At 42.3% G+C, this 24200-nt stretch overlaps 1 protein-coding gene across 3 annotated transcripts in view; it reads right to left on the bottom strand.

The window, feature by feature from the left end:
- The window catches only part of Vkorc1l1 (vitamin K epoxide reductase complex subunit 1 like 1), a 46543-nt gene extending 23309 nt beyond the window's left edge, over positions 1 to 23234 (bottom strand). The window contains exon 1 of one of the 3 annotated variants that reach the window (XM_052755562.1): positions 22999 to 23234. In XM_052755562.1, coding sequence (XP_052611522.1) covers positions 22999 to 23192 — 194 coding nt within the window. In that variant the 5' untranslated portion in view covers positions 23193 to 23234. The remainder of the gene's footprint in view (positions 1 to 22998) is intronic. The other 2 variants (XM_052755561.1, XM_052755560.1) reach the window with 2 other exon arrangements.
- Positions 23235 to 24200: the final 966 nt, after the last annotated feature.

Genomic DNA, 24200 nt, shown 5'->3' with positions numbered 1-24200 from the left:
TTGAGAGGCTCTTCCTCTCTTACCCTTCCAAGTGCTGGCATTACAGAAGGCCACTATGCCCAGCCAGTCTTCTGGTTTCATTTCTTTCCTATTTACTATTTATTTATGGGGGAGGGGCACAGGTAGGGAGGTCAGAGAACAATTTGCAGAAGTCAGTTCTCTACTCTGACCATCTGGGTCCCAGGAATTGAACTTAGGTCATCAGGAATCTTCACCCACCGAGCCATGATAATAATAAATGTCTGATTATTAGTATGGTCAATGTCACAGGATTTAGAATCACCTGGAAGATGACCCTCTGGGCATGCCTGTGAGGATCATCTTGACTATGCTGACTGGTGTGAGAAGATCCATCTTAATTGTAGGTGGGATCAGTCCCTGGGCTACATGGAATGGAAAGACTAAGCTGAGCACAGGCATCCATTGTTCTCTGACTGCAGATAAAACAGGGCCAGCTGCTTCAAGCCCCTGCAGACTAAAGCAAAATAAATCCTTTCTCACTTAAGTCACCTTTGTCAGGTTATTTTGTCACAGCAACAAGGGATTAAATCCAGCCCTTGTTTTCATACTATTGCTGGACAGACTACTGTAAACCAAATAGCAATGCCTTCATTTCACGTCTAAAGCCTTTGTCTTACTCAACACCTCCTCTTTGTAATCTCTAACCCATGACTTCCCTCCTTTTTCCTTGACATTTCTCCTGCCTCTCCTTTATAGTGCCATAGTCATAGTGCCTTGGATTTCTTCACTTAGCAACAACCCAGAGGCGAAAAACTTTAGAATGTAATCTACTATGTTTTAAAATCAGTCTATCCTTTTTTATGCATGTATAAACATAAAAAAAAAAAAAAAAACCCAGACGTTAATTCCATTCCAATGTTAAGAAAGACGACCCAGCCGGGAGGTAGTGGCTTACACCTTTAATTCCAGCATTCAGGAGGATCTGAGTTCCAGGGCAGCCTGGTCTACAGGACAGCCTGGGTACACAGGGAAACCCTGTCTTGAAAAAACAAGACAAAAAAATACCTGCTCTGGGTATTTTTTAATGGCAATCTTTCTTCCATATTCTTATAATACAAACGTAACACAAAGAAAATGAGATGTATATGTTGGAGAGAGAGAGAGAGAGAGAGAGAGAGAGAGAGAGAGAGAGAGAGAGAGAGAGAGAGTGTGTGTTAATGTGGAAACCACGAAGACCAGGCTGGTCTAAATCTGCAGCAGGATCTCCCTACCTCAGCCTCCTGAGCACAGTGTGTAGACATCAACCACAGCTCACAGTTGTAGCTGGTTTTGCAAACCATTCTCTCTAACTGACATTTTTGAAACCGTCACCTACCTTCAACCTACAGCCTTCATGCTCTCCTCCATTCTAATGATGCACAGCCCTCCAATAAGCCTCAATCATTTCAACTCTCTCCTTTGTTCCCACATCAACTCAAAAATCCTACTGTAGCCAGGTTTGGTGGCTGAGGCAGGAAGATCATAATTTGAGGCCAGAGGGGACTACATAGTGAGAACTGTATCTCATGAAAGGAAAAAATTAAAAAGGTAACAAAAGCCCAAACTTCCCATTAACAATTCCCAGGAAAGAGTAAATACTGCAGAGAGGGCTAGAAGAGTGGTCTCAGAGTAGCACTGAAAAGCCACTTTTTCCAGGTCAGAGATTCAAGAGAAATCATCATATATGAAGCAATGACCCTGGTGTACAAGACTGTGTGGGGAGAAAGAGGTAGTAGATATTGAGGACAGTGCCAATGCTGAATAAGCCCAGAGGAAAAACTATTGAGCAGGGTTGAGAGGCTGGGCACACAAGCCTGCATTTCTGTGTGGTGCCTACTGATAAAGGAAAAATGCACAATGAAATCAGGCTTAAAACAGCATTCTGACACAAAGCTATTTTGACAAACATCTTGACAATTAATATTAGTTGAGCTGAATAATGAACACTAGTTACCAACTTTTTACCTCATGGTTGGCCCAGCTCTGAATGATGATGTCTTTTTATGTTATTTTAAAAAGTAATAAACGAACAAAGTACAGAATTCAAACATTGTGAAATAGTATGGATGAAGTCTGAGGCACTGTGTAAAGTAAACTATTCAGCCGGATGTGGTACACATGCATATAATCTCAGCACTCCAAAGGCAGGAAGATCAGGAGACAGAGGCTAGCGGGCTGCATGAGACCTTCTTTCAAAACACAACAAAACAAAAACTACTCACAAAAAGACAAACTGGTCGGTAGTGGCGAATGCCTTTAATCCCAGCACTCAGAAGGCTGAAGCAGGTGGATCTTTTTGAGTGCAAGGTCTAGTGAGCGAGTTCCAGGACAGCCAGGACTACACAGACAAACCCTGTCTCAAATCCCCACCCCAAAAGAAAGGCAATTACTAAGTAAGCTTTGCTGTATATATTTTACCTCTGTTTTTAACTTTTTCACAATTCAATTTTTCATGTTTCATTTTATTACTTAAGTTGTTTTTTTTTTAAACTTGGTTTTTTTAGACAGCCACAAGTATCCCAGGTCGTCCTTTAACTATGTAGCAATCCTGATTTTAACTATGTGAAATCCTGATTCTCCAACATTTACCTCCCAAATCCAAGTAGACTCTATATCCAACTTAAAGCTTTATTCTCATTAATTTTGTCTTTTTTCCCCCTTCTGTTTGTCTTTTTGAAACAGGGCATAATTCCACAACACAGACTGGCCTCAAATATGTAATGATTCTCCTGCCTCAGCCTCTTGAGTGCCGGGATTAAAGGCATGAGCTGCAACAAAGTTTTAAAGCCACAAAATACTATACATTAAGTCTGTCATGGTGGCATACATCTTTAATCCCAGCACTGGGGAAGCATAGGCAGGCAGATCTCTGTGAGTTCCAGGCCAGCCTGGTCTACAAGGTAAGGCCACACAGAGAAACCCTGTCTCAAAAAACAAAACAACAACAAAAATACTATACAGAGAAAGTATCTTTCAATTATGCCTTCCAGCCAGTTCCAGAAACCTTTCTATAATACATTCTACTCCCTCAAAGATCATCTAGATATGCTTACAAACATTTTCAAAGACGAGTGAATGTAATTTAAGAAAAAGTAAGAACTCCCATGAGTATGAGGTCCCACAGGAGAAAAAGAATACCTCATGTCTTTTAAATAAATCTACATAGTAGTATATGGCTTATTAATAGCATATATATGTACATATTGCTCATATACTTTCATCTTTTCATTTAATGTATCTTAGAGACTTCTGAATTAATTCATATAGGATTATCACCCTCATTCTAAAAGCTAATTCAGCATATGACTATATCATTTTCTTGGTGTTTTACTGACAGGAATTAGGTTTTGTCCCAACTTTTATGATTATCAATGCAGCATTAAATATCTGAATACTATCTAACCCCTACAAACATTGTACATGTGCCTACAATGGAATTACTGAAACAAAAAGTAGATGTATTCATGTTATTGTATTCTTGAGCAGCATTTTTCAAATATAATTTTTACTGGTGTATAGGTGGCCCTTATAAGTTCAGCATCTGCATCAACTGTGGATGAAACACTCAGGAAAAAAAAAAGGGGGTTGGGGGGCTTAATCATCTTTAAGTGGCTATAATCCTAGATCCTTGGAAGACTGAAGCAGGAGGATCACAAGATCAAGGCCTGCCTGGGCCACAAATTAGTTCATGGCCCCAGGCAACTTAATGAGACTCTGCTTCAAAATAAAAGCTAAAAAAAGAGGGCTGAAGATGAGGCTTAATTAGTACACTTGCCTAGCACATTATGAGGCCTTAGGTTTAATATCTGGTACCATGGTCATGGTCTTTATCACAGTAAAGAAACAAACTAGGACCCTATGTATATTACTTTGACTTGGAAGATTCTGAAATGGTCTCAGGAACCCTGTCTCACACTTTGAGAACTCTTTAAATAGAGTACTTAAGAACATAAAACATAGGCCCAATTTAAAAAAGAATGAAATTACAAAAAGAATAAATGTCCAGATATATCCTTGGTTATAAATTTACCTGATTTATGACAAAAATGGCTCTACAGAGCAAGACTGATGATTTTCTTAATAAACTGTACAATATCAATAATGACAATATAGAAAAAACAGTTGACTATCTCACACCAATAAAAAGATTTCCACTTGTCTTAAAAGGGGGAAAAAAAAGAAAAGGAAAAGAAAAGTCAGGTGTGGTGGCACATGCCCTTAATCCTAGTAGTCAGGAGGCAGAGGCAAGCAGATCTCTGTGAGTTCAAGGCCAACCTTGTGTACATTCTGAGTTCCAGAACAGTGGGGCTATGTAGACAGAGAGACCCTGTCTCAAAATAAACAATAAATAAAAAGAAGCCAAGAACACACATGTAATCCTGGCACTGAACTCAGGAGGCCACCAAGGAGGACTGTGAGTTTAGGGTTAACCTGAGCCATACAGTAAGAGGCATCTTTAAAAAGGGGGCAGGAGGAAGGCTATTGAGATAGTTCAAAGGTTAAGAGCACTTACTGCTCTTCTAGATGACCCATGTTTGGTTCCCGCACCCACATTATTGGCTCACAACCATCTGTAACTCTACCTCCAGGGGATCTAACACCTTGGCCTCCTTGGCACCTGCACTCATGTGCACATACCCATACCCACAAGCAGACATATGCACATCTACACATAATTAAAAAATTTTTTTAAATTCTCTTAAAAAAAAAAAGTCTTTTTAAAAGGGGAAATAAATCCTATAAATTGTTACCTAGATGCAAACAGTAAGACAGAAAATAATATGGAGTATCTTCACATTAGAAGCTAAAAACTCTTCATTTCAAAGGGAAATGTTGATAATACAAGAATTAATTCGTTGGATGTGACAGCCCAGTCCTGCAATTTCAGTATTCAGAAGCCTAAGCTATATAGTAAGACTATCTCAAAAACAATCAAAAATAAGCCATCTTACAATATTAAGAATTTCTAAGCCGGGCGGTGGTGGCGCACGCCTTTAATCCCAGCACTCGGGAGGCAGAGCCAGGCGGATCTCTGTGAGTTCGAGGCCAGCCTGGGCTACCAAGTGAGTTCCAGGAAAAGCACAAAGCTACACAGAGAAACTCTGTCTCAAAAAAAGAAAAAAAAAAAAATAGAATTTCTAGCTGGGGACCAGCAAGACGGCTCAGTAGATAGAAAGGCATATGCAAACAGACCAGACAACTTTGGCTGGATCCCTGAGTCCTAAAAGGTAACTCAAGAGAAGTGACTCCCAGAGTTGTCCTCTAACCTCTACAAGTACACAGTGGCAACATACACAAATACACAGGCACACACAAAAGCAAAGCTGTCATTCCAGCACATGGCGGGGGAGGCAGGAAATCAAAAACAAAGTCATCCTCTACTAAATAGCAGCTTCAAAGCCAACCTGGGCTAAATGAGATCCTCTTCTAAAAAGACCTGGTGGCACAAGCCTATAATCCCAGTCACTTGGGAGGAGGACTGCAAATTCAAGGCCAGCCTGGGCTACAGTAAGTTCCAAACCAGTCTGAGCTCATCTCAAAGTAAAAAGAGGGCTGGGAATGTAGTTCAGTTGTAAAGCACTTGCTTAGCACTGGGTGAAGCCCTAGGTTCAATCTCTAGAGATGCAGGGAGTGGGTGTCTTTTTCAGAAGGTTATCTTCAAGAATAAAGAAAAAGCAAAGCCATATATGGGGAGTGAGTATGTGAATGTGTGGGTACTTATATGCATGTCTGTGTATCTCCTACACGGAAGTGCAACAATGAGAGAATACCCGCTAGAAAAATAAGCAAAAGATTTTAATGAGTCTTTCAAAAAGAAGTTATCCAAAGAGCCAAAGCCCATGTGGAAGGCTGCTCAATTTCTTTAGTAATCAGGGAAACGCAAATTAAAACCAAAAAAAAGTGCTAAATAGTACAATCACTTTGGGAAATTGTTCTATAGTTTCTCACGAACACTCACTCTCTGACCCAGAAAACCACTCCTAAAGACATACCCAAGAGAAATGAGAAGGTATGTAAAAAGATTTGCATGTGATTGTTAACAGCAGCTTAGTTCACAACAGCCAAACTCTTAGAGCCAGCACTCAATAAAAAGGAAGTATAATTAGACAAGAGAACTCAACTCAGCACTAGTAATAATGATTTTTAAAACTGATACAGCGAACAAGTTCAATGAATTAGAAAAGTCATACTGGGTGAACAATGCCAAACAGTGAAGAGTAAATGCAGTATGACCCCATTCATAAGAAGTTCAAAATACAGAATGAATTAACAGTGTTGAAGTTTGCCTGGGCCTGGAAAGATGGCTTAGAGGTTAAGAACACATACTGCTCTTGTGGATGATCTGAGTTTGCTTCCCAGCACCCACACTGGGTGGCTCACAATCTCTGTAACTTCAGCTCCAGAGGGATCTGACACTTGTGGCCTCTGAGGGCACTGCATTCACAAGAGATCATGTGAGGATACAAGCATGCATGCATGCCCACATGAACACACACCTAAATTTTATAAAATGAAATACATCTTTAAAAATGCAACAGTTTCAAGGGTTTGTAAGAACAAACAGGAGTTCCCTCCAACATATTATTGGTAGAAATCTATTGAAAGCAACCACTTGGTTACTTGGTCTGACGTTACCAACTAACAGTGAACATACACAAAAATGTTCATACAAGCAGTGTTCATAACTGCTGTGAAATGGGAGCAACTGAACTATCCATCAAAATAAATAAATAATAGATGAGGGACTAGAGAGATGGCTCAGCCGGGCGGTGGTGGCACACGCCTTTAATCCCAGCACTCGGGAGGTAGAGCCAGGCGGATCTCTGTGAGTTCCAGGACAGGCTGGGCTACAGAGTGAGTTCCAGGACAGGCTCCAAAGCTACACAGAGAAATCCTGTCTCAAAAAAAAGAAAAGAGAGAGAGAGAGAGAGAGAGAGAGCGCTCAGCAGTTAAGAGCACTGGCTGCTCTTTTGGAGGACCTAAGTTTGAGTCCCAGCACCTACTTGGTGACTCACAACTGTGTGTAACTTTGGTCCTAGGAGTCACCACTCTCTTCCAGCCTCTGTGGGAACCAAGCATGCATGTGGTGCACAGACATACATGGAAATAAAATACCTATACACATAAAACAAAAAATTAACAGAATTTTTTTTTTTTTTTTTTTTGGTTTTTCGAGACAGGGTACAGAATTTTATCCAGCAACGACTAATGAACAAGTATGTAAACACAAAATCTCACAAAGACTGACTGAGTGAGCCGAGCATGGTGATAAACAACTTACATCTCAGCCCTCAGCAGATCTGAGTTCAAAGCCAGCCTGGTCTACATAGTGTTTCAGGCCAGCCAGGGCTACATAGTGAGACCATGTCTGTCTGTCTGTCTGTTGTCTAACATTCTCTCTCTCTCTTAAAAAAAGTCACTGAGGGAAGGCAGAGAATAAAAAAAACAAAATTAAAGTTTCCATTAATAAAATTCAAATGATCGAGGCGTGGTGATACACACCTATAACCCTGGAACTTTGAGAGCCTCAAGATGAAGAGGGAAGACTTCATGTTCAAGACAAACCTGGGCTCCTCTGTGAGACCATCTCAGAAATTAAACTTTTGCCCTTCAGCCGAGCAGCCATCTTCCAGAAATGCACCAGAATGACAAACACGTAGAGAAAGAGGACAGTCACCTATTCGATGTTCTCTAGGCCTTCAGGAAACCTGGAGGTGCTCCTTTGGCCACATGTATCTGAACACACAAGAGTAATGCTATACACATCCAGGGAATGGGTGTTGTTCAAAAGGAATGCTCCCTAACTGTTCACATACAAACAGAGTCAACAGTGTCCCTCACCATGCTGTGGGCACGCAAGTTAAGGGCACAATTCTTTTTTTTTGGATGTGCATTGATTAGTGTTTTGCCTGCATGTATGTCTGTGTGAGGGTGTTGGATCCCATGGAACTTGAGTTACAGATAGTTGTGAGCTGCCATGTGGGTGCTGGGAATTGAACCCAGGTCCTCTGCAAGAGCAAGCAGTGCTCTCTTAAGCACTGAGCCATCTCTCCAGCCCCCAAGGGCACAATTCTTGTCAAGAGACTTCATGTGTGGACTGAGCAAATAAAGCACTCTGAGGGCAGGGACAGCTTTCTGACAGGTCAAAGAAAATGAGGAAATGATCTCGGAGAAAAAAGGGGGGAGGGGTTAAAGAAAAAGGCACCAGGTTCAACTGAAGCACCAGGCTCTCCACCCAGAAAAGCATTTTGTGAGAACCAGTGGAAAATAGCCTAAATGCTGGGGCCATTACCTATGAATTCATGGCTTAATGTACAAAAAGAAATAAAAGACCTAGGCTGTGAAAAAACAATCAACAGAAGCTGAGTGTGGTAGCACACTCCTTTAATCACAGCACCAGGGAGGCAGAGGCAGGAGGATCTCTGTGAGTTCGAGGCCAGCCTGGTCTACAAAAGGAGTTCCAGAACAGTCAGGACCGTTACTCCGAGAAACCTTGTCCCGAAAAACAAAAATAAAAACAAACAAACCAACAGGGCAGTGGTGGTGCACATAGATCAGGAGGCAGAGGCAGGCGATCTCTGTGAATTCAAGGTCAGCCTGGTCTACATTTTGAGTTCCAGGACAGCTAGAGTAGAGAGGATCTATCCCAATAAAACAAAAAAACAACAAAACAAAAAGCAAGTAAACAAAAAACAACAGCAGAAAAAAGCACCAGATTTTCAAGTTCAGATGACCCTTGGCTAAAAAGAAAGTAGTTCTCATGAAAATTAAGACAGATACCATTTTGAGCCAGAGGTCAGTTGATCAGAAGATAGCCTTGCACTTACTGATCTGACTGTTGGTTATAGGATAATTATGCTTTATGAATATAGGAAAAGATGCACAGCTCAATGACTTTTACAATCTATTGGGCCTGCTGACTCAATACACTCGCTATGGGAGGGAAAGAGTCACAGACAAGCAAAAAGGCTTCTGACTTGTGCAACAGCCTGAGAAGTGACGCCCTTCACTGATAGCATTTTCAGAAGAAGAATATGAACTAATCTTGGGCATGCTGAATTTAAAGTACCTTTTAAAAAAACAGGCAGAAATGTCCAGTAAGAAAATGGACATGCAGATTGGTGCTCAGAGGAGAGGCCACAGGTGGAGACACAACCTTCGGATTCCTCTCTAAGTGAACCTGTTAGAAACAAACCCATAGAGAGATGACTGTCAAGAAAAAACAGTCACTGGAGGGCCCAGAACTAATTCACACCAACATTTAATGGCCAGAGCCAGAGCAGGCCAATAAGAAAAGAAGGGAAGGGACCAAGTGGCAGGAGAAAATTAAGGAGCACATCATGAACCATTAAGCAAAGATAACATGGCAAGAGAAAGCCACTCTTCAGGTTGATGCTTACTTAAAGAGGATGCAGATTACAGATAATATTCAGCAAGCCAGTTTCTACTCCACCCTTTCTGGTTGACTCAAGACAAGCAGCATCCCACCAGGAAACAGCTGCTTCTGAGAATGGATACAAGAAGTTCTGAGTTGCTCTGCTCTGACTGTCAAGGAGGGAGAGGGCAGCCTTCTGAGCACCAAGTCTGTGCCACTGGGCAGTGTCACCATTAAAAGGTCAGCATGCAGGGAAGGGCTCACCTTTCTGCTCCTTCCATGTGTCTGAACTGGCAGGAGAAGGTTCAACACCCACCCCCCACACTCTTCTCCGGGGGACACCCAGGGCCAAGGCTATGACTTATGCAAAATAGGCTGGGGGCAGGTGGCCAACACAGGTCAGCAGTCAGCCAAGGCAAATGGGCTCCTCTGGTTACATGCCCCAGGGTAGGTGACAGGACCTAGTGAAATCAGGCTTTGCTCAGATCTCCAGGGAAGATCTAGTTATATTTGAAAATTAGAGATAGTTCACCTCACGGTATTTTAGTAGTTTGAATAATTTAAGTTTAACTTAGAGTCTAAAAAATACCATTTCTTCATGTACCAGCTGAGCTCATGCCAGTCTTCTGTCCTAAAGTTTGTGCCAAAGTCTTAGTTAAGAATAAAACAGGGGGTGGGGCTGGGGGCAGGGCGGGAATGGGGGAAGCTGGAGAGATAGCTCAGCAGTTTAGAGTACTTGCTGCTCTAGTACAGAACACAGATTCAGTACCCAGCACCTACACAGTGGTTCAAAATATCTGTAACTCCAGCTCTAGGAGATCTGACCCTTTCCTGGCCTCGAAGGGAGCAGGGCATGTACATGATTCACATATACACATGCAAGCAAAATATTTATATACATAAAATTTTTAAAAATCAAACAAAGCAGGATTAGTGAGATGGCAGGGGGATTATAAATCTGAGACCAGCCTGGGCTATACAGCAAGTTCCAGGCTACCCTGAGCTATAAAGCAAAAAAAACCCTGTCTCAAAATATAATAACATCACAAAACACAACTGATCCATCAGCACAAGAATTCATAATTTTTGTTGTTGTTGCTTTTGTTTTTAGAGACAGGGTTTCTCTGTGTAGCCCTGGTTGTCCTGGAACTGTCTGTGGACCAGGCTGGACTTGAACCCGGATTTCCCTGCCTCTGCCTCCCTAGTGCTGGGATTACCACGCCCAGCAGAATTCATAATTCTTTTTTTTTAAGATTTATTTATTTATTACACATACAGAAGAGGGTGCCGGATCTCATTACAGATGGTTGTGAGCCACCATGTGGGTGCTGGGAATTGAACTCAAGACCTCTGGAAGAGCAGTCGGTGCTCTTAACCTCTGAGCCACCTCTCCAGCCCGAATTCATAATTCTTAATGACATGAGTTTGGGGAGCTTCTCTCTCTCTCTCTCTCTCTCTCTCTCTCTCTCTCTCTCTCTCTCTCTCTCTCTCTCTTTCTTGAGATGGGGTTTCTCTATATAGTCCCGGAACTGGAACTCACTCTGTAGATCAAGCCTCAAACTCAAGAGATCCACCTGCTTCTGCATCCTGAGTGCTGGGATTAAAGCCATGTGCCATCACTGCTCAGCTTTTCTTTTTTAAAACAGAGTCCTGCAAGTTCTAAGACCTTCCGGCCTCAGCACAAGTAAGTGGAACTAAAGTCACACACCACCACACCTGCCCTGGCACTTCTTCAGTAAACTTTTACAAAACTTCACAAATAGTACAGATGATCGAAACACATGGAAAGGAGTACGAGAGGAGGCGTGGGGGGCTGAATTTGGAAATCGACATCACCTCTTCAGCAGTGGCACCCTCTTCCTTACATTCTGCCACAGTGTGCACTGCTCACATCACAGGTTACCTAAAGACTCTTCTTTCTTTTCTGTTTTTTGAGATGTTTTCTCTTCTAGGACAGTTTAAAATAAAGTCCAGTTTGAAAGCGCAATATTACTTTACACTGTCAAAACTGGAAGTGAGGCTATGGAGATGATGGGTCAGTAGACAGAGGACTTGCAGTGCTTTATCTGCTAAGTCTGGATTCCTAGAACACAGGTAAAGCTGGGCAAGGATGGTGGTCCCTGCAATCCCAGCAGCAGGAGTCTGTTGGGACTAGTCTAGCCAGAGTGGCAGGCTCCAGACTCGGTTGTCCTGCCTGAATAAATAAAGTAGAGAGCAATTAAGAAAGAAACAACATGAACTTTGGGCCTCCACCCACATATGTGAACACACATTACATGCACGTATCCCACACATACACATGCAAAAACATACACAAAAACTTGGAAGTATCCTCAATATCCAACAAAAAAAGGTATGAGTTCAGTTATCAACTTGATGAAATAGTCGTAATCATTATATAAATGACATTAAGAAAGATCACAGGTGGTGCACACCTTTAATGTTCTGGAACTCGCTCTGTAGACCAGGCTGGCCTCAAACTCAGAGATCGCCTGCCTCTGCCTCCTGAGCACCAGGATTAAAGGCACCCCTACCCCTACCCCCCCCCCCCCCCCCCGCCGCCCGGCAATAGCTATCTTTTTAATACATTTACTTAAGAATGAAGTAAAACCATAAAGGGAATCTAGATTAAAAAGGCATCAAATGAGCAACGTAAGAATAGGAAGATGCACTCTAAGGAAGGATTGGTTGGAAAAAAAGGAGAAAATTGACTCCTTCCAAAGTCATCTAAAAAGCCAGTACATTTCTAACCAAAATCCCCAAAGGGACATTTTTAGAACCCAGAACTAAGATTCCCATGACAATATATGCATGCAAATAGCTCAGAAAATACTGAAAACAAATTACACTATTAGATACCAAATTGACTATGTACAGTCACATGGGTCCAAGAAACTGTGAAAATTGAATAAATACACATAAAACATTTTTTCTGGAACAAGAGGTCTTATCAAGGAAAGTCTGTGCCATGTCAAACACAGGCAAATCTGTACAGTATGGTGGTATGTGCCTATAATCCCAACACTTGGCAAGTTAAGGAGAGAATCTCTGGCTTGAGGTCAATCTGGACCACACAGAAAGACTCTGTCTTGAGAGAGAGACAGAGAGACAGAGACAGAGAGACAGAGAGAAAATAAATGGGAGTTAGGCAAAAGCCTATCTATTTAGAAGAAAATAAGCCAGATCTCTACTTAACACTAAACACAAAATTAAATTCCACACAAGATAAAATTATGAACATTTTTTTTCTCTTTTGGTTTTTCGAGACAGTTTTCTCTGTGTAGCCCTGGATGTCTTGGAACTTGACCTGTAGATCAGGCTGGCCTCAAACTCAGACATCTGCTTGTCTCTGCCTCCCCTGTGCTGGGATTAAAAGGGTGTGCTACCACAACAAATCCATATAGTTACTGGGTGTAGTGGCATAAGCATTTAATCCTAGTACTCAGGTGAGTTCAAGACCAGCCTGGTCTACACAGTAAGTTCCAGTCCAGCTAAAGCTACATAGTGGGGCCATGTCATTAAAAAATAAAATATAATAAAATAAAAATAAAAAATTAACTACAATGATACCTTAAAAATGAACTACAAAAACAGTGAAACATTCAAACCCTTTAAATATCTACATGAGGTCCAAATTAATACAAAAATTCTAAGATCTAAACAAGCCATATTCACAAACAAACAAAAAACTATAAAACCTTTAAAATACAATTAATAAAAATGTTTTTTTAAAAAAGTCATCAAGTTGGAGGCAGAGGCAGGTAGATCTCTGTGAGTTTGAGGCCAGCATGGTCTACAAAGTGAGTTCCAGGACAGCCAGAGCTTGTTACACAGAGAAACTGTCTCAAAAAACAAAACTCGTTCTGTGAGTTCGAGGCCAGCCTGGACTACCAAGTGAGTTCCAGGAAAAGGCGCAAAGCTACACAGAGAAACCCTGTCTCGAAAAAACCAAAAAAACAAACAAACAAACAAACAAACAAAAAAAACAAAACTCGTTAAGCTGGGCTCATGTGGCAGAGTACTTGCCTAAGCATGGACTCCATCCCCAGTACAGCCTAAAATGGCCTGCTAGTATAAGCTGTACCACAGCATTCAGGAGTTAGAAGCAGAAGGACTATCAAGGTTATCCTCAAGAACATATCAAGTTCCAGGCCAGCCTGTACAATATGACAATTTGTCATAGGACCCATGCTCAGTTCTTAGCCACCCAAGGCAGCTCACAACCATCAGTTACTGCAGTTCCAGAAAATCCGGCACCCTCTTCTGGCACCACACAGTTGGATATGCATACTAGAAAGCAAAACATATACATAAAATTAAAAAATAGACTTAAAAACATCATTAAGCATTATAGATCTTTGGGGAGGGAGAAATGCCAATCAAAACAATAAGATAACATTTTTCATGCATCAAATTGGCAAAGAACTGAAAAGTGAGACTGCCCAATACTGGCAAGAGTACAAGGTTCCTGACAGTCTCTTACATTACGGGTGTGATTTTTCTTGACAAGGGAAAATAGCTGTGGTGTGTTAGTGAGAGGAAAACCATTAAATACACATACGATTCAACAATGCTCTAAAATAATTATAACGAGAGCTTTATGCAGGCATTGTCCTTAGACAGTTTACATATACTAACTAGTGCCCTTCACAGTCCCAACAATTCCATGAGATAACACTCTCATTTCCCTCATGGGGTAAAGGAGGAAACAGAAACACGGTGAGGAAATGATAAAGCCAAGAATTCAACCCTGGTTGACTTGTACTGACACTCTATTACATGCACAATGTACAGAAATAAATCAAATTATTTTTGTTTGTTTTTTGAGACAGGGTCTCACTATGTAGCTCTGACTGTACCAGAACTCTCTCTGTAGACCAGGCTGGCCTCAGAGCTCAGAGATCCACCTGCCTATGCCTCCTGAGTGCTGGGATTAAAGGCATGCACCACTATGCCCCACTAGAAATAAATCAAATTCTAAACACAGTGATATTGACTTACTATCCAACTTAATTATTTTGTCATAGATTTTCTACTATTTTACTTCTCAAATACAATAATGTTTTGGTTGACAAAAAAAAACAAACAAACAAACAAACAAACAAAACCCACAAGACAGCAACAATGTGTTCCTGGAATTCCAGTAGAGAAACTAATACAAAAGGAAGTTTACAGGTCAGGAATGGTGGAGCTCACCTGTTAGTCCTTGCATAGGGAGACTGAGGCAGAATGGTGGAGATTAAGGCTAACCTGGGCTAGGCTCCTGTCTCAAAATAAAAACAAACACAAAGCCGGGTGGTGGTGGCGCACGCCTTTAATCCCAGCACTCGGGAGGCAGAGGCAGGCATATCTCTGTGAGTTCGAGGCCAGCCTGGTCTACAAAGTGAGTTCCAGGAAAGGCACAAAGCTACACAGAGAAACCCTGTCTCGAAAAACCAAAAAAAAAACAAAAAAAACAAAAAACAAACACAAAAATGAAACAAAAAATTTCTAAATGAAATTTTATGTATTGTGAATCTATGAGAAACAAAGCAGATTTTATTTTAATTTCATCTTAAATTTTAAAATACACTTATTTATTTGTGTGGAGGGGTATATGTATGTGTGTAGAGATCAGAGGACACCACCAATGAATCCGTTCTCTAATTGCACCATGTAGGTCCCAAGGACCAAACCCAGGTCATCAGGTTTGATAGCAAGTTCCTTAATCCATAAGCCATCTTGCTGGCCCTATCTTTTATCTTTTTTTAAAATCAGTATACTTGATAAGTCCAAATCTGTAGCATTTACAATGAGAGCAAAAAAGTTCTCCTGATGGAAAAAAAAAAAACACCTAAATTATGATGATTGAGGCAGTCTATGTCAAATCTGTTTTAATCATACCGAATGAAGACAAATCTGATTCAACCAGGCGGGGTGGCCCACACCTTTAGTCTCAGCACTGGGGAGGCAGAGGCAGACAGATCTCTGTGAGTCTGAAGTTAGCCTAGTCTACAGAAAGAGTTCCAGAACAGCCAGGGCTACAAAGAGAAACCCTGTCTCGAAAAAATAAATAAATAAATAATTCACCAGGGACAAATGGCCACAAATGGTAAGTATTCTGTTCTTTTTTAAAAAACAAAAACAGTGCATTAAGGCTAAATTTATTTAAAAGACTATAAAATACATCTCCAAGTTAAATGTGAACATTATTTAAAATATGAATACTTGTTAATTGCAAATGTTTTAGTACAAACAAATATGTTTGTACTAATCATGATAAAAAGACATACGTATAAGGTAGTTATATGTTCATGTCATTGCACAATCAATGACTGAATTAGTCCTGAATTGACTTATGTAACTTAACATGAACAAACAACTACAAGCACGACTCTTCTGTGTGTGACAAAGAGATAAGAGTCTCCCTAGGTGGTTCAGGCTGGCCTTATGATCCTCTTGCCCCAACATCCCCAAATGCTGGTATTATAAGGCTGTGCCACCGCTCCTGTCCGGCCCAAATTGTTAAACTACTACCATAAAGCCAGTCCTTACAGCAAAAACTAATCCTAGGATATGAACTAACTTACAAACTATTCCTAAGATGCCTATCCCGAGCAGTGGCATTACAGATAATTTAAATTTCTTCCTTTTGCTTATTTTTATTTTCCCTCCAAATATTCTAAATATATTGCATTACTTTTTCAAAATTTTGTAATTATAGACTACAGGAACTTGTGAAAAAGAAGAAAAATTCTGGAAGCACTCTTCAGCCAAGCTCCTTGATGATGTAAGTAGTTCACTATCACAACCAGGCACTTGACCTTGATGTGATGCAGTGTTCATTCAGACCTCACATCAGGTGCAACTCTTATCACAGTTATACCTTTGTGCAATCACAGCTGATACAAGAGCTAGTTCTGCCCCTCAAGACCCTTCATGCTACTTCAGACCCACACCACCTCTTGGCTTCCATTACAAACTCCTTGCAGCAACTAACCCTCCTTCATCTCTAGTTTTGTCATTTCAGTGTTACATAAATGCTTTCATAAGACATGACATGCACTCTCTGAAGACCGGTGCTATCCCCAACTTGGTATAAGTCTATTGAGATAACCTGGCAGTACAAATCGGTGGTTCCCAATACGTCAAAAGGCTAGCATGATAATGCATTTGAGCCTATATAAATGCCTACAGTGTTTAAGGTTAAAACACTAAAACTGGAATCAAACACTTGTGAAATTCTGACACTGAACAAGGACTCTGAGGAATGAATTTTAGATAGATATCGGTCTAGCAGTCTTGCCCAAGTATTTTATAAGAGAAAATCTGAAGGCTCAGTGCTCAAGTTTGTTACAAGAACACAGTAGAAAAAATGTCTGGTTTTTGGAGCTCTAGATCTCAGTCCTTACCTAACTGAAGTAGGTCTGTCAATTCAAAGACAACACATGCTGTTTATTCTTTAATGGCCAGTTTCCCAATGCCATTTTCTGGAGTTGTTTCTAATCACACAGAAACAACTGCATGTGAAGTCTTAGTTCTACCTAGTGATTTAGCCTGCTCAACCAAGGCCCAATCCTTTCTCTGTGTTCACAAGACTCATCCCTGAGAAAGTAGTTCTCAACGTAGGGGTCGAAACCCCCAAAGACTATCAGAAAACAGATATTCACACTACAATTCATAACAGTAGCAAAATCACAGTTATGAAGTAGCAATGAATATAATTTTATGGTTGGGGGTCACCACAACATGAGGAACTGTATTAAAGGGTCACAGCATTAGGAAGGTTGAGAACTACTGGATTACCCCAACACAGATTCAAACCTTCCCCTTCCCTGCAGGTGCCTTGATTCCTTTCTCTCTCTTCACTAGGTTAACCTCCTAAGTCCTCAGGAGTATCGTTAACCACTGGGTGTGACAAATGGCAGGCCTTCACAGATCTAGGCTGAGAGGGCAAACACTCCAGGAACTTACTTCTTGAACACCACACCTTCTTAGTAATGTCCTTGTTTTTCCAAAAAGACTGCTGTAGACAGGTAAAAAGCTATACTAAAACCCCAGGCATTTCTCCATGCGTTTCTATGACAAAATGTCAACACTTCCCATAAATGTTTTTAGTTTTGCTAATATGGGCGCCACTATAAATCAGTATCCCATCCACATGGAATTTAAAGTCATAGTAAAAGGCTAGGCATAGTGGCACACCCCTGTAAACCCAGTACCCTGAGAATGAAGCAGGAAGATTGTAAGGTTAGGTCAGTCAAGGTTATATAGTGAGACCCTATCTCAGAAAATAAAAATAAACAGAGGTAAAAGCAATAACCTGGCCAGTGAGATGGATAAAAGCTGTTGCTGAACAAGCCTCACAACCTGGGCTTGATCCCTAGAACTGTAAAGGTGGAAAGAGAAAAGCTGCCACAAAGTTGCCCTCTAGCCTCCACATAAATAATAATAAAGGATTTAAAATAGTAAAGTGCTTGGAGTCCTGAGCCAGGCTGCCTGCATTAGTCAGGCCTCTGCTATTCCACTCTCTGGAATGAGTTTCATTCACACCGTGTGCCTCAGTTTCTCATCTGTAAAGCAATGATGAGTTACTGAACTCAAAAGACTGTTACAAGGATAATATATGTAAAGTTTAGATACTGCCCAGCAGAGAGCAAGCACGCCCTGCAAATACTGACATCTTCACTACATGGTGGCCACCCACATTCACTCTGTGAGTCTTTCTATTCCTCTTTTTGCTTAAGCTCCTTCTGAGATTTGTTACAAGACACAATGGCAACACAGCAATCTGTTTCTTAAATTCATCCGAATTCATTAAATTAGGAAGTTTTCTCACATACTAGCAGTTACTCATGTTTCGCTGATATAAATACAAACACTTAAAGTACAGAGTGGTAGAAATAACGCTTAGCGAAAAACTAGAGGTGGGTCAGAACATATGATGAAAACTTGTTTAAATTTGTTAAGTAGTTGGACTGGGCATGCTGGTACACAGCCACTGCTAGGGAAACAGAGGCAGGAGATCAATGATAGAGTTCATGGCCAGTCTGGGCCATAGTGAGAACCTGTCTCCAGAAGAAAAGGGTGCAGTGGGAGGCTCTAAACTGGTACTCTAGAAGCCATGCTTCTGATCTTAACCTACCACTATCTCCGTGATCCTCATCATGTCTAAAACTCTGACAAAGAAACACAACATTTCTATGTCCTTTCTCTGTGGTACTGGAGATTAAATGCTTAATGTACACATTTCAATAAAAGGTAAATAATTCAACGTAAAGATCTGTTACTTTAAGATTCTACTCTTTCAAAAGGCATAAATAGCGGAAAACAAACCAATGATGATGACAGACAGTAGCATAACTATTTTTTGTTTATTGAGACAAGATCTTTCTAGGTAACCTTCGCTGTCCTGGAGCTTGCTATATAGACCAGGCTGGCCTTGAACTCACAGAGATTCCCCCTGCCTCGACCTCATGAATGCTGAAACTAAAAGTGTGTGCCACTATGCCTGGTTCCATTGCTATTGCTGTTATTGGCAATTCTGCTGTCTCTGAACTTTGGGGGCAATGTCTCTTTTGAAATCCAAAAGCTTGGCACTACTCTGTTATGTAATTATACTTCTCAAAACACTAGAGGCCTTAGACACAGAGACCTCAAGACTGTCTAATATTAATGCCTACTTTATTCTATTTCAGTTAAGAAATTGAGAAATGAGAATAAAGTGGATTTAAGCAATTCATATGAGTTAACATGGTCCTAGGAATAACTCTGCTCAGGAATTTTCTCTTCTGTTAACTTCCTTTACCATCCATTCTACTAACTCTTGGGCTCAAGCTTTTGTCTGCTAAAATAACATTGTCTTTTAATACTACTGCTATCTGGCACTCAGTTTTCAAACCAAAGGAACTAATATGAAGTCTCTAATAGTACCTCATTTAAGGGCTTTCCCATACTGTCAAGAGCATCTTGTAGATGTTTATACTTCCCAATTCCAAAAGAAAATCAGTCTCTAAAGCAAACAGTCTAAATTCTCTTATCTTCATTAAACACTTACACTCGCACGAACGCGCGCACACACCCCTCAAGATAGTCAAAAGGCTAATTCTTGAAAATAGCTTTATATATGGGATATATTTAGTCCTATTAGAATGCCTTCTTACCTATCCTTTGGTAAGCATCAAATTTAAAAATATTAAAGTCTTTACTTTTAATTATGTATATGTGTTTATGTGGTATGTACACATATGTGCAGGTGTCCTCAGAGGCCAGAAGAGGGTCTGAAGTTGGCTCAGCGATTAAGAGCACATATTTTTGCAAAGACTTTGGTTTCATTCCCAGCACCCACATGAGCTGCTCAAAAATGCCTGTAACTCCAGTCCAGGGACCAAACACTCTCTTCTGACCTCGTAGATACCAGGCATACATGTAGTGTATATATGTATATACAGGCAAAAGACTCATTTAAAAAAAAAGAAAGAAAGAAAAGAAAAGATAAAGAAGAAAAGAAAAAAAGAGGACACTGAATTCCCCAGAGCTGCAGTTACAGGTGGTTATGAACCACTCACTATGGGTGCTGGGAAATGGATTCATCCTCTGGAAGAGCAGTATATGCTCTTAACTAGTAAGCCATCTCTCCAACGCAAGTTTAAGATAATTAAATACATCACTATATAACAAAACATCAGCCACAACATACTATAGTCACAGTTTGTATATTATAGAAATACAGAAGCTAGGCATGATGATGCATACCTGTAATCTCAGATTATTAGTAGTGGAGGATCTCAGTTCAAAGCCAGCTTCAACTTGTGCTGCAACATAGCAAGTTTGAGGCTAACTTGGGTTACATGAAACCCATCTTTAGAAACAATGCTGGGCATGGTGGCATAAAGCTTTAATCTCAGCACTTAGGATGCAGAGGCAAGCAGATCTCTGAATTCCAAGCCAGTCAACGTTACATAGTAAGGCTCTGACAAAAATTAAAATAAATAAGTGAGCCTAGGATGAAACTCAGTAATTAAGAATTTGCCTAATATTGGTCAGGCCCTGTGTTCAATCTCTAGTACCTCTGAGATAGACATAGAGAGATCTTTAGTCTAATATGCTTTAAAATAATGTTCATTCATTAACTGATGTTACTAAATATCATTTAATCATGTCTTATTGAAAAACAAAACAAGGACAGGACAAATGTTTATGCAAGGCTATAATCCCAGTACTCAGGAGGCTGAGACAGGACAGCTCTCGGTTCAAGGTTGGCCAGAACTACAAAGCAAGATCCTGTCTCAAAAAACAAAAAGTATGAAAATTTTTTTCTTGTGGTGCATTATTAACTATAAGAATATCTAGTGTATAGTTATTAAATGGTTCAGACAGTCTCTTAAAGAAAAGCCCATTTTAAGAACTCAAGCATACAGTAAACTACTTTTTATATGACCAAATAATAAAAGGCCCAGAAAGTTTTATATAGACTTATAAAAAAAAAAGTTGGTATAATTATAACTAAATTTCATATTAGCCTATTATCCAGTCACTTTTATTTCATGGTTTGTAAGTACTGGAAATATGCTGCTGTATATTTGTATTCTGTATTTATCCATTCAACAAATTTTGGGTGTTATTTAAGTTTAAAAACCCTTTCCAAAAGTTCAAAGAACATAAAAAAAAAAAAATGTGTGCATAAAATATACTCAGTGGGACCAGTGAGATGGCTCAGCTGGTAAAGATGCTTGCCACCAAGCCTGATGTTCTGAGTTCAATCCCTAGGACCCATATGATGAAAACTGACTCCTACATGTTGTCCACCAACCTCCACAACTGGGTGTGCTCCCGCTCAACATAAATACAGGCAATAAAACAAGATATACTCAGTGGTTCTCAAAGTGTCTGAAATAAGTCTAAGAAGACTTAACCTGAATGAAAATAAACTCCTGTGAGCTCTTTGTCACACTGATATATTCTATAATGTAAACTGGTGGCTACATCCTCAATGCATTTTTTAAATGTTTAAAGAGCTGGGCATGATGATGCACCCCTTTAATCCTAGCAGAGGCAGGAGGATCTCCGAATTCAAGGCCAGCCTGATCTACAAAGTGAGTTCCAGGATCTCCAGGGCTACACAGAGAAACCCTGTCTACACACACACACACACACACACACACACACACACACACACACACACACACAAAAAAAAAAAAAAAAACCAAAAGTTTAATGAGGCCATAATGACAACCATTTTTCAAGCAAAAAGGTACAGGAATTCCATTTAAGAGCAAATGAGACAGCCTACCTGGTTCGTGAAAAGGGCTAAGTGGAAAAGATAAACAGCCTTAAGTTTGCAAACAAATACAAGAGAAACTCCAACCATAGCTTGTTCAAATACTCCTCCACCAATATGAAGGGCAAAATAAACTTGTAAGCTGTATATTTCTGTCTCCCTAGCAATTTATCAAAAGGAGAGAAAGAAGTGTAGTGAAATGTAAGCACTCTTAACAACAATCAAATACTAGGGGTAGGAAGTCTCTACTAAAATTACAAATTATCAATTTTGCAATAATTCTTTTAACTTTTGCTGTTTTTGATGACTGTTACCCTTTAAAAAAAAAAAGCTTGTTTTTAAAAAAAGTGTAAAATAATGTTCCCAAGTCATTTACTTGGAAATATACTAGGAAAAAAAAAATAACGCACTAAATAAAATGTAACAGAAAAAAAATATCAATTGTATTTTCAAGAAACAAAAACTGTTCAAACAAACCAGCCTGGCAAAATTGTGCTTATTTAATCTTCTGCGGATTATCCCGTTAATACTAATCAGCAACACTTAAAAGTCATTCTAAGTCACGAATGGTGGGTGGTGCATGCTTGTATTTCCCGACATTCATGAGACTGAGGCAGGAGAATAGCTTCGGTGGTTACAGTCAGACAAGTTCCAGGACAATGTGCATCTCAAAATAAAAGAAAAGTCATCGTAGTAGGTGCCTCAAACATCTTCACTACACACAACATACTCATCTTTTACACAAAACTTAAAGTAGAACCAAACTCTGGCCATTTTTCCCCCTGCTGGGCACACTTCATCAAATCCACGAGGGAGAAAAACCCAAGAAATCAGATAGGTTAAGTGCTGGTACCTTCCTCTTCCAGAGTAGGGTCAAATGCGTGTCTACCCGCAAATGTCACTGTCGCCTCCAGAAGGCTGCCAATTCTCTGTAACTCTACGGAGTACAAAGAGGCCTGAGCACCGAAAACACCTGTCCTGAACAACCGGAGGGTGGTAGGGAAAGCCATCCCCGAGAGCGTACATCCGGCCACACTGCCCCGGGGCAGCAGAGGTCCGAGGACCCCGGGGATGGACACTGGCTTCGCCGATCCCTGCACCGGGGTCTTCACGCGCCTCGCACGGCGACAACGGGGAGACAAGTCACGCCGGCCAGGACGCGCCCGCGCCCTCCCGGCTGCACCGTGCCACCTCATCCCGGCGGCCTGCCCTCGGCCGCCGCCGCCCCCCCCACCCCCGCCCGCCCCGGTGGCCGCCGTCCGTGTCGCGGCCCGGGCCCTGCTCCCTCAGGCCGGAGCTCCCCGCGCGCTCCCCGCCCCCCGCCGCCGCCCGCGTCGCGCTCCCCTCACTCAAGCCGGGCTACCTGGAGGCCAGGGCGGCGGAGCACTTCACCCAGGGCCCCAGGTCGCAAAGGGCCCGGTACTCCGGGTCCCTCTCCTTCTCCCGCTCCACGTGGTAGGCGTAGATGGAGAGCAGGATCCCGGCGGCGCACACTGCATACCGGGCCACCCGTTCCCACCGCGGCACCGACACTCTCAGCAGGACGGGCGCCGCCATCTTCCCCCCTCCGCCGCCGCCGCCGCCGCCGCCGCCGCCGCCGCCTCCCTCCGCCTCCACCTCAGACGCCGCCGCCCGTCGGGGCCCGACCCAGCCGCCGCCGCTGCCGCCACCGCCTCCGCCGCCGCCGCCGCCGCCGCCGCCACCGCCGCGCCCCATTGGCTCGGTCGCCTCCTCCGGGCCCCGCCCCCACAGGCGCGCGGCCCAACCGCCCCGAGAGGAGTGAGGCGGACTGGGCGGGGAGGGCGCGCGCGCGGGCACGGAGGGAGGGGCGGAGCGCGCAACCGCCAGGGAGGCGGTGCGGCGCATGCGGAGGGCGGGGTCTGAGGGGGAGGGAAGGGCATGGGGAGGGGCGGGGCTTGGCCGGCATTGGGGCGGGGCGAGGAAAGCGCACCTAAGTGTGGAGGGAGGAGGCGGAGCGCGCCACAGCTGGGAGGCGGTGCGGCGCAGGCGAGGGGGCGTGGCTGGGGCGGTGGGCGTGGTTTAAATGTAAAAGGGGCGGTGTGGGGCGGAAGCGCGCGGGCGGGGAAGAGGCGGAGGTCTCAACCAGCCAGGGCCGCGTGGCGCAAGTGGAGGGCGGGACTGAGACAGGGTTCATCAGACTGGAGGGAGCGGTCAAAGAAGAGGCGGAGTATAGAAGGGCGGAGAAGGCGGGAGCGGAGGGGAGGGGCGGAGCGCAAAACCTCTGATGTGTTGTTGGAAGCGGGCAGAGACGCGACCAGGGGAGTTGAGGGGTGTGGCCGGGGGAAGGGGTGAGGCGCGAGGTGGCTTGGCTTAGCCTTAGGAGGCTGTTGCAAGGGATCGATTTCAAAGATGCTCTTACTGTGCATGACTGGGCAAGCCCTTGGCCCCTGGTAGCAGTCGGTTGCCCTTTTCCCCCTCTTTTTCGTCGTTATCACTTGATATTTCTTATCCAATCCAAATTATCCCTGACCAATGGCTTCAGGCTCCAGAGACACGTTTGCATGACATGATCTTCCCCAGGCACCACCTCCAGTCATCTTGCGT

The sequence above is a fragment of the Peromyscus californicus genome, unplaced genomic scaffold (assembly GCF_007827085.1).
Source record: "Peromyscus californicus insignis strain IS unplaced genomic scaffold, ASM782708v3 Scaffold_2__1_contigs__length_46816999, whole genome shotgun sequence".
NCBI classification, from domain to species: Eukaryota; Metazoa; Chordata; class Mammalia; order Rodentia; family Cricetidae; genus Peromyscus; species Peromyscus californicus.
This window is presented reverse-complemented; position numbering and strand designations above follow the sequence as displayed.